Below are 11,635 nucleotides of genomic sequence, written 5' to 3'. Positions count from 1 at the left end.
AGGCTTTCTGGCGGAAAGGGATCCCGCAGAGAAATCTCCATACAACTCATACAACAGAACATGTTTCATTGCACTTTTGTTTTTTAAGGATGTTGGTTGGGTTATGGTTAGGGGTTAGGCAAGTGAATTTGTTGTTGTTGTTGTTGTTGTTGTTGTTGTTGTTGTTGTTGTTAAGATTAGGGTTAGGGGTTGAAAATGTTCAACTCAGGTCCTACTTGAGATTCTGGCTTCATGGGTAAGATGCTTGCTTTCCAAATCCGATGCCTGGGGTTTGATTCCTTGGTCAAGCCACACACATTGTTGACAAGCATTTTTCTTATTTTGAAATGTTAAATTACGTTCCAAAGATTGGTTATTAGGGTTAGGCAAGTACAACAGTTTGGTTAGGGTTAGGGTCCTGGTTAAATAAGAAACCCCTAAACCTTAAACCAAAATGTTTTACATGCCTAACCCTAACCATAACAACCAGCATCCTTAAAACAAAAATATAGATGCAATGACACACGTTTGAAGAGTTGTATACAGCTCTGTTCTGCATCATCTCGTTCTGGCAGAAAGCCTTTCAAGGCTAACTTCTCCCACCACGTGCCTCTGGCAGACCATGGTCCCTGTGCAATAAGAGCATCTGCACTTTAACCTCTGTTAGGAAAGTCAGGGAGGAGAGGAGCACTTTTAAATTGCTCTTGAATGGAAGAAGCACAAAGACATTCCTCTACACATGTCACAAGGTTTGTGTGCTCCATGGAACAAGGGTGTCAAACGTACGGCCCGGGGGCCAGAAAAGGCCCGCCAAACGGTCCAATCCTGGCCCACAGGATGACTTTGCAAAGTGTGAAAATTGCCCTGAGAAGTCCTTCAAACCAATTTTTCAAGCTCATGATTTGACACCTAAATATTGATGCACTTTAAGACGTACCAGGTTTCAGGAGCAAGTTAAATATTAAGTAGCCTATGTTCCACACACAAACGCACGCACGCACGCATGCGCGCACGCACACACACACACACACTCACACACACACACACACACACACACACACACACACGCGCACACACACACACACACACACACACACACACACACACACACACACACACACACCACAGCTAGCTGAGATAATCCTATATATGAAAACATGTTCTTAAAATGTACCTGTCATTTGTTACACGAACACAAATAGGACAAGTTTTTTTTGGGGTCATTTCGAGGTTATTATTGATTTTCTTTGTCGGGCATCATGTGGCCCGTGAGCTGAGATGGACAGTGACACCCCCCTGCATAGAACAAAAGGCACTTCAAAGAATCCTGAATGCTGTCACGTTTTCTTGAATTTGCTGGTGACAAAGACACAAAAAAAACATACAAAATAAAATACATATATATATATATATATACACAAATATGCCAAAGGTTTTTGGTCAGTGGTATAATTAACCATTTGGCACAAATACAGTGATTTCCAAGCCATTGCTTTCCAGCATTATCATGTGATTGGCATGCAATCCACTGCAGCCACTGGAATGTCCTCTGTCCTTTCTGCACACAGCCACCTTTCAAGCAGAAAATGCCTCTCAATCCCTTTAATACAGTTGACAGTAATAGTAATTTACAGTGATATGCTCTTGGAATTAATTGAATAGGCCCAGTGCACAGCAACCTTTTTGAGGTGGTAAAGCAGGTGTAACCAACGACATTAACGAGGGCCCTGGCACTGGAACCACCATTAATTGGTTATTGGTTATATGCCTGCTTTCCGTCCTGCTTTAGCACCTCCAAACGGGTTGCTGTGAAAAGGGTCTATTGAGCCCGAACATTCAGCATGAAAGGGACCAACAAGTCAAGTTTCACCACCTCAAACAAGAGGCAACATGTGTTTACCAATAGTACATTGATTTCCAAGGGCTCTTAGCAGGATTTGGCAGCTACGTGAAATGTTGAAATGAAAAAGATAATTTTCAGATATTACCAGATGTTACATTACCCGTCCAGATGATATTTTTAGAACCATGTAGCCTAGTGCAATCATGACGCAATCCCATCTCCTCCTGTGTGGTCAGTGTATGCAACATCAAAGATGTCCGCCGCACAGCGACCCCAACACCGGAAACCGTCAGTGGTTTTCAGTGCCCGGCCCTTCCCTCCTCTTTCAACTGATATTCCACAGTCACATTATCATTATAATATTATAATTATAATAATAATATATTGATATTCCACAGTCATATTCCAAAGTGTTGGACGAGACGGCAGGTCCAAACTTCGCCAGGTTCCTCTCCTACCTGCTTGATTGTCCACTCATCCTTATCTCTGAAATAGAGAGAGCCCAAGTCACACCCTCTTCCAGTTTAGGCATATGAACCAAGGGATTTTGTCGGCCATTCTTTTTTCTATTTCGTAAAATCCTTGTAAAAATAGTTTTACTTGGTCAAACCAAGCGATTCAGCGACAGTATATTTACAATCAGGAGAGAACATTTGACCCCACCCGAGTGAAATGTTCTGTGGTCTATACTAGGGCTTCCCAATGTTTTTTTGCACCGCGGACCGGTTTGAAATTGACAATATTGCTGCGGACCGTGGGGGAGGGGGTTGGGGTTGTATATTAAACACATAGCTCATAGTTCATACGTTTGGATACGGTATCAAATACACAGGGTGTATGAAGATAATCAACATGAACTCAGCAATGTGTCTCCCACACATTGCACAGTGATTATTTCTTCTCGTCCTCTCTCATGTCTGTGAGACGTAATGGATAGCCTACATATCATTGTGGATGGCCACAAGATAGAAATGCATTTTGCAACACTTTGATTTCACTTACTCGTCTTTTTTGCTACACTAAAGTAGTGTGCATTATAACCCGACGTGCAAATGACCAATCCAGCGAGGGGTCTTTTTAATCTGTGCTGGAAATAAGCACAATGTTTAATGATCCTCTGCTTGCGCTCCTGTCTTTTTACTTAAATTTTCACGCTCCCCCCTCTCTTTATGCACACTATAGGTATGTGTGTGTGTGTGTGTGTGTGTGTGTGTGTGTGTGCGTGCATGCGTGCGTGCGCGTGCGCGCGTGCGTGTGTGCTCTCTGTCTCTATCCCTCTCTTGCGCCCTGCCGAATATAGCTTCCTTGCGGCCCGGCAGCAAATACTTAAAAAAAAATATTTTTAAACTATTTTTTCTTTATAAAACTATTTTTTATAAAGAGTTTACTTAAATGTAGATAATAAAAAAAAATGGTGGATGAAATTCCTTGGTTCGTATGACTAACCCAGGAAAGAGCGTGACTTTGGCACTCTATAGAGTCTGTTTATGTACATTATTATCTTGTGCCCCTGTCTGTTTAAACATGGGACTTGACCCCTGCCGTGGGGTCGGGGGCGCCCTGCTTGTCGTGGGCCCCTGAGATCCAGTGGTAGCAGTCTTGGGCGCTCTTGTTGCGTGGCTGCAGGGCACAGCGGCTGCAGTAGACGATGCCCAGAGCGACCATCACCACAGTGAAGATACAGATGGGCACCAGGAGCCCCACCAGGAGCCAGCTGCTCCCCTGCTTCTGCTCCTTGTCGGGCTGGACTGGAGGATCCGTGCCCTCACCCCCCTCCGAGCCTTCGCCCTCGCCCCCCTCCGAGCCCTCACTCGGGGCTGGTTGGGAGGCTGCAGGCTGGGTGGGAGCAGCTTGGTGGTTTATGTTGTCATCTTGCTCCACCCTCTCCACCCCATCCACCTCCTGCATTGGGACCTGGGAGTAATCCATAGTGGTGTAATCTTCATCCTCCTCTTCCTCGTGATAACTAGTATGAGCGGGGATTTCCCGGTCTGTTGCTGGATCCACGGGGGCCTGGTCTCCTGGCTCCTGGCTGGCAGGGGTGGGGCTGTTCCAGAGCCAGTTCCAGGCACCTTCAGAGATGGTGGAGGTGGGAAGGATAGAAAGCCCGGGGGTGGTCTCCTCCTCCTCCTCATCTTCGTACCAGTCCGAGGTAGGGGTAAAGGTAGGGTTGGTGGTGGGTGGCGACTGGGTGGACGTGAAAATAGCTGTCAATCCAAACTCAGCTCTGTCACCAGTGTCAAACCAGTATGGCCCAGCTTCCCCCCTATCCATGTCATCCTCTTCCTCCGGCTCCTGTGTTGGCGCGTCCGGTGTCGGGTGGAAGGGCAGTTCCTCCTGAGGGGCACTGGTGACCCAAATTACATCCGAACCGAGGACTTCGGGTGGGTCAGTCAACCAGTCCAGAGAGTCATCCACCTCTGGGGGCCAGTCAGTGGGGCTCTGCTCAGGGCTCCAGTGGTAGTCGGGGTCCAGGGGGTCCCATACAGGTCCGGGGTTGTGCGTGACCCAAGGGAAGGGAGGAGTGACCGCGGCTTGGACGTCCCCCTCTCCTATCTTCCGACAGGAGAACTGATCAGACATGAGCTCGTAGCCCACCTCACAGTAGCAGTCAAATCCACCCTCGTAGTTCACACACATCTGCTCACAGGTCCCGGCGATCTGGCACTCGTCGGTGTCCTGGCATTGGCTGGGCTCCTCGGGCAGCGGGGAGAACCCCAGGTGGCAGTGGCAGATATGGGAGCCCGGCGTGTTCTCGCAGGCGTGTTCGCACGGCTCGTTCATGCACTCGTCCACGTCCTCGCACTCTCGGTCCTGGTCCGAGCGGTAGCCCTCGCGGCAGCGACACTCAAAGGTGCCGGGAGCGTTCACGCACAGCTGCTCGCACGGGCTCTGGAGGCACTCGTCCACATCCAGACAGCCGCGCTCGTCCGGTGCCAGCATGTAGCCCTCGGGGCACGCGCAGCGGTAGCCGTCTGAGAGCGGCAGGCACTCGAACTCGCAGGGCGCGCCCTGGCACACGTCGGCCAGATCGCAGCTCTGCCCGTCCTCGCCCAGTTGGAAGTCGTCGGAACACTCGCAGTAGTAGTGGGCACCGGCCTCTCTGCAGAAATGCTCGCAGCCGCCGTTGTCCTGCCCGCACCAGTCCTGTGAGACGGGGGGATCGGAGCAGAGGGGCGCCTCTCGCGACCAGCCCACCGAGCCGTCCTCCCGCAGCATGCACAGAACCGACTGCTCATCCTTGGTGCCTGCCGGGCAGGGCACGGTGGCCACAGATCCAAAGGGCACATGGGTGAGCAGCGTGCTGAGAAGGTTAAAGGGCGTAGTGTAGAGGGTGTTACCACCCCCTTCGCTCCACAAGGCGCCACACATTCCTTTGTAGGCGTAATGGCACAGATAGCCATCTACAGGGATGGAGCAGGAACCGTCCAGCCATTTGAAGTTCTGGTGCTGCTCGTGAGCGGTCGTGCTGTAGCCCATCGCCACACAGCGGGGCGCCGAGCATGCGCCGGGAGATTCCTCCTTCTGCCAGTTGGTGTACTGGGTATCCTGGTCTCCTGTGGTCCAGGAGAAGCCCCTGAGCGGGCGCGAGGCGGTGCACTGGCGAGGCTGGCGCTGGAGGCCGATCCAGACCTGGACCTTGGTGAGAGATGGGAAAAGTAGACACATTCTTTACTTAAGTACAGTTACTTGTGTAAAAACAAATTACTCTGCTAAAAGTAAAAGTAGTGATTCAACTTGTTTACTCAGCTCTACCTCTCCCCCCCCTCAGACACCCAAATCGAGGCATGTATCGCTGCATGCCTCAAAGACATTGGTGCCTGGATGTCTGCCCAGACAGCTAAGAACCTTGGAGTGATCCTAGGCAACCAGCTGTCCAACTCGGCCTGCATCGCAGCGACTGCCCGCTCCTGTAGGTTCTCCCTGTACAACAACCGCAAAATCCGTCCGTTTCTCACGAGGGAAGCGACACAACTCCTGGTCCAGTCACTTGTCATCTCCCGCCTGGACTACTGCAATGTTCTTCTGCCTCGGCCATCCGACCGCTTCAGCTCATTCAGAACGCTGCAGCCCGTCTGGTGTTCAACCAACCTAAATTCTCTCATGTCACTCCCCTCTTCCGTGACCTTCACTGGCTTCCCATCTTGGCACACATCAAACTCAAGACACTGGTACTGGCCTACAGGGCAGTCCACACAACAGCCCCTCCTTATCTGCAATCTATGGTCAGGTTCCAAACCGCGCCCTGCTCCTCCACCCGTCCAGATCGCCTCGCCCCTCCTCCGCTACATGGGATCGTCCCGATTGCGACTCTTCTCGTCGCTGGCACCACAATGGTGGAATGAGCTCCCCCCTTCGGTCAGAACGGCCGAATCGCTGCCAATCTTTTGGCGGAGACTAAAAACTCACCTTTGCAGGCTACACCTGGGCCCTACTTGAACTAACATCTTTTCATAAAAAAATACTAATGTTACTTATTCCTTCACAAACTACTTACTAATGTAACATGTGACTTATTCCTTCTCAAACTACTTTCTACAGGCTGCTACTAGGCTACTTTGATTAATAATTTGTGTGAAGTGGTTTTTCCACAGAAAAGGTGCACATAATGCGTGAAAGCTGGAAGAGCACGAGACGAAACAATCTTACATCATTTTTGTTTTGCATTAAAACTAAAGTAACTAGCTCAAAAAAAACAAGTTGTCCGAAAAATAAATACTCATTAAAGTAGCCTACAGATACCTGAAAATCCTGCTCGAGTAGGCTACAGGAACAAAGTATTTGTACTTAGTTACTTCCCATCTCTGACCTTGGTGCGGGAGTGGCGCAGGTCCACCTGTGAGAAGAGAGCGGCGATGGTGTGGGCTTCCTCCTGCCGTTTGACGGTAGCCAGGTTGCCACCTTTCTCCTTGCAGGCCCTCCAGGAGTCCAGGAAGGTCTTGCGTTGGAAGTAGACCACGAAGCAGCCATCCGGGTTGCACAGGGCATCTCTCTCTCTGAGCTCCTGGGCCAAGGCTGGAGGAACTCCCAAGAACCAGGTCAGCTGGGAGATGAGGAGAAGTACCAGGGAGCCCATTCTTCACTCGCCACTCTCTGCTCTCTCTCTCTCTCTGTCTGTTGCTCTCTCTAACTGGATGTCTCTCACCCTAACTTTCTTCACACTTGTACTTGCCTTTGAAACTCTCTACAGCGGTAGTTGTTTGTCTTCGCTGCCTTTGTCGTCTATCTGAACTTTTCTCCCTTCATTTGGGCTCATTAGTTTTCCCCCCGTCTGTCGTCCTGTCTTACAGTCTCCTCTGTGCTCTTCACTCTGCGCGGCTCAAACAGCTCTGCGCTGGAGTTGAGTGCTTGCAGATTGTCCCCAGATTTGGGAGGGAGGGAGGGAGGGAGGGAGAGAAGGAGGGAGAGAAGGAGAGAAGGGGTGAGGGAGGTCTTGCGAGGAGGGTGGGCAGAAGGGGAGAGGGAGTCGAAGAAAAGGATTGTATGTTTTTGGAAGATGCGGTGGGGGTGGGGGGACTATGGAGATGTGTGTGTGTGTGTGTGTGTGTGTGTGTGTGTGTGTGTGTGTGTGTGTGTGTGTGTGTGTGTGTGTGTGTGTGTGTGTGTGTGTGTGTGTGTGTGTGTGTGAATGTGAGAGAATGGGGGGAGGTGCAGCGATCTGTGCATTTCGTTCTTTTGCAGAGCATGTCGTATGGTTTTCATAAGCCCGTTTATGGACATAGTTTGGTCCTCTGCCATTTACCCCTCCTTGTGTGCACGCATGCACACACACACACACACACACACACACACACACACACACACACACACACACACACACACACACACACACAGTTATTGTGGTACTGACAAATGTTTTTTGTTACCTCCAGCAATTCAAACGAGACTGAGTAATTACTCAAACATAATTATTCCCTTGTACCAACAATCTTCTTTGTCATCTTCTCCTCTAGTCTTTAACTCCACTTGTGAATCGGTCACTTCAGTTTTCTTGACTCTACCTTTCAACAGATTATGCTCATGTCGCAGTTTCATTTGGTTTGACTCCGCGGTCACGGAATCTTCATAGAACTGACACGGACACGGTGTCCTCATGGAGGGCCCAGCTATTGCAGATTGCTCTCCGGCTCACCTGCGTCTGCGTGGGCTCCAGAGTGATCCAGCCAGAGACAATCAGACTGATGTTGCCAAGCCACATTTATTCCAACTATTTTTTTAGATGTAATTTTTTATGGGCAATAAAAGTTAATATTTTAATTGCAAGACCGGGTTCCGCCTCCTGTATATTTGCACCACAGCTCATTTTTTGCAAATCCAAACAAGTCCCAAGTCTCTTATGGAGCAATTCAAAGCATGTACTGTATTATATCCTCACTCCTGTATTAGCATACAGTGTTAGCACTGATTAGTTCACATTATGAGTAGTAGACATTCCTTCATGTTAATGCACAGAAAATATTCACAATATTTGTTTGTTGGTCACAAGAGTTTCAAATCAACCTAAATTGTTTCTATACGGTCTGATGGATTGTTTCAGTAAGACAGTATATAGGTCCGACTCCTCAACATACACTGCCAAGGTTTGGGTTCCCCCCGGAAGGTTTCATGTAGGTATCTGCGTACGTATTGCTTGAGTGGTTGTTGATTTCTCTCAAGGCCGAATAGAAAGGAACCAAACGGGGGAGTTCACTTCAGACAATCTATTTCCACATGTCTGTCTGTCTGTCATGCTACGCTAACGCTAGCCTACAACCCCGGGCCAGAAAGAAGACACCCGTTCCTGCAGCTACGTTAAAAACAACAATGGTTTAGTAAAGTCTCATATTGGTTCTGGATGGGGAAGCAGTGAAAGTTGCCGGGGTCACTGGTGCAGAGGAGGAGAGGAGGAGAGGGCCTCCGGGCGCCGCTAGGAAAACAACGCTCGGCTGCTGAAATGGAGACGTATGTTTCTAAAAGGGGGTAGCGGCTCTGAGGGGAGGGGAGGGGGGGGCAGAGGAAGTAGTAGAAAACTCTGTGAGGGCCATAATAAATCCACCTCAATGTTGTTTCAGAGCCCAAATGGTGCATAGGCCTACTGCACTATTTGAGAAACGGGAGGAACTGGGGGGGTGGGGTGCCCTGGACTCAGAGTACAATTTTTATGACTTGGACTTGAACCCCGGGACTTCGTCACTTCAGGCCGCCCAGACCGTAAGAGTTTAGCGATGATATACATTTATTTGCTGCTAGGCCAAACTGTGTGATGAGTCTAATGAACTTGGGTAGGACGTCCGGTTTGTAGACACAGGTGTGTGATAGACACAATGACGACACCGACTGGATCGCAGGTGATACTAGTGCAGGACGCCTCTCGCCCCTCCTTCGCTACGGGGGCAAAAAAGCCGCTCATCCCCCGATCGCGACTCTTCTCGTCCCTGGCACCTCAATGGTGGAATGAGCTTCCACCTTCAGTCAGGACGGCTGAATCACTGCCGATCTTTCGGAAAAGACTAAAGACACACCTTTTCAGGCTCCAGCTGGGCCCTTCTTGAACTAACTTCTTTCTCTCTCTAAAAAAAAAAAAAAAAAATTACTAACTTAACTTTACCACTATTCCTTCAGAAGTTGTAGTTGTCATAGACTGTGTTGCATAGTTGATTGCTCTATTGCTGACAAAAATGTGTTATTGTAAGTCGCTTTGGATAAAAGCGTCTGCCAAATGACGTAATGTAATGTAATGAGACGCACGTCGATACACAAGAGTCTGCGGTCATCAGCTCAGCACGCGCCCAACTTACACAGCATGCGTCTCTCTCTCTACGCCGCTATAGTGGAAGATAAACAAGAATGCAAAGTGGAATTTATGTCTGGAAAAACAACCAAAGAAGAAGAGGAGGAGGAGGAGGGGAATGTGGACCCGGTCGTGGCTATAGGGAACAGAGGGATGCCGATTTTGCGAGAGAGCGTCAACTATTTATTAGCCTCTACTAGCATTTAGGGTCTATATACTGATATGATCATGCAGCATTTCTATTGGTTGTTATCGGACACCGTCGTAGCTGCCACCACCCTACATTTCTGACACTGTCATTTCAGAATTTGTCCTACGCCATCTTTGGTCACAGACTGTGACAACGTTCTGTTTATTTCAAACTGTAAAACTCATCACTTCCTGTGCACCAGAGGAGTTTTCCCAGGGAAGAGCTACCAGACACAGGCTGTTTTGAAACAGCAAATGGAAAAGCTGTCATGAACTGGATATATAGGTTGAATCACTATTACATCAGTGTTACATCAATCGGATAGATGGAAGCAAAATATCAATGTAATGGCATTGCAAATTATTACTTTCATGGTTCCCATGATGGAGAAATTGTCATGAGAACCAGACAAATCTGTGACAAGATATATGTGTTTTGCATTATAGTGAGACACCCCCCCTCACCCCCACCCCGTGCCTCAGCTCGGTGGAACTTAAGCCAGGGGCGAACCAGGCCATTTGTCCTCCACTCTGTGACAGCAGTTAAACCAGGCGCCCTCATTCAGCCAGCTATACTCTTTATGGCAGCCTGACGTTTTGAGGTTAACCGGTGTTTAACGATCATAACCTCCGTTAGCAGTTAGCACACACTCGCTAAAAACCTTTTAACAAGTCCCTTCACGCCTGTTGCACAGCACCCATCAGCGCGCCACAGATTGTCTCCAGTCCCCGCGATGCTTGAGTGGACAGCATAATTAACCCTTGGGCCTTAGTAATGGACACTGTCGCCTCCCCATGTTGGAGACGGATTCTGTCTTTGATGTACAGTAAGTACAGTAGGATGTATCGTCCTCGTCCCCGTCCCCCACACACACATTTTCTTTATTAGTAGGCTCACCTCTCAACATGGGAGCAACATTTTAGTCCTACTCAGAATTTTAACCCCTTAAATACCAGTCTGTTTACATAATTATAATTATAAAGGCACAAAAAGTGAATTATTTCCTATCCCATAAATGCAAAATTTTAAATTAAAAAATTTAAAAGTTTTTTTGGCGGATGGATTAACAGGGCCTAAGATATGTCAGTGACTGGCAGCAACATTGAATTTGACCATTTTTTTTGTTATTGTGCAATGTCACATGCTAAGTAAGTACACTATAGACAAACCCTATAGGGACGCTTTTTGTCCATTATGTACAGTAAGTACAGTAGAATGTGTGGATTTTTTATTATGATTAGTTGTTGGTCCCTGTCATGAGGGGGCGGATCTTTGTGATATTTGTAGGAGGAGGATTTGACGATTTGACGGATGTGGGGCTCAGGGGAAAGGGTGGGGTTCGAGGATCACGCCAAGGATGGGGAGCCAGTGGTCTCATCGATGGTGAGGGTGGGGTTGTGGGTTTTGGAGAGGGTGGACTTAGAGCCAATGAAAAGTTCAATTTTTTCACTGTTGAGTTGTAGGAAGTGTTGTTGCATGCAGGCTTTAATGGCAGACAGGGAGGAGTTGATGTGCGAGAGGGGTTCTGTGTTAGAACAACATTATTATCTGCTATTAATAATCAGGGAATCTGTTCAGCTGGACTGCAGAGAAAATGCTCGTCAGCTCCCTCACTGCATACAACAGAAAGCTTTAAAGGGACAGCTCACCCTAAAATCCAAAATACATATTTTTCATCTCACCTGTAGTGCTATTTATCCATCTATATCATTTTGGGATAGTTGCCTGAGTTTTGGAGATATCGGCCGCAGAGATGTCTGCCTATTCCTGAATACAATGGAACTGGATGGCACTCGGCTTGTAGTGCTCGAAGCACCAAAAAAATACATTTGAAAAACTCAACAGCATTGTC

At 48.3% G+C, this 11,635-nt stretch overlaps 1 protein-coding gene across 1 annotated transcript; it reads right to left on the bottom strand.

Annotated features, from left to right (window-relative positions):
* Window positions 1-3,340: 3,340 nt before the first annotated feature.
* On the bottom strand, window positions 3,341-6,899 carry cd248a (CD248 molecule, endosialin a; the record flags this gene model as incomplete). The annotated part of the gene is made up of 2 exons (XM_083640193.1): window positions 3,341-5,461; window positions 6,633-6,899. The coding sequence occupies 2 exons, from the start codon at window positions 6,897-6,899 to the stop codon at window positions 3,341-3,343; spliced, it is 2,388 nt and encodes a 795-aa protein (XP_083496319.1).
* Window positions 6,900-11,635: the final 4,736 nt, after the last annotated feature.

Source organism: Poromitra crassiceps (assembly GCF_964638095.1).
Source record: "Poromitra crassiceps genome assembly, chromosome: 7".
NCBI classification, from domain to species: domain Eukaryota; kingdom Metazoa; phylum Chordata; class Actinopteri; order Beryciformes; family Melamphaidae; genus Poromitra; species Poromitra crassiceps.
The sequence above is the reverse complement of the archived record's forward strand: the minus strand, read 5'-3'. Positions and strand labels throughout refer to the sequence as shown.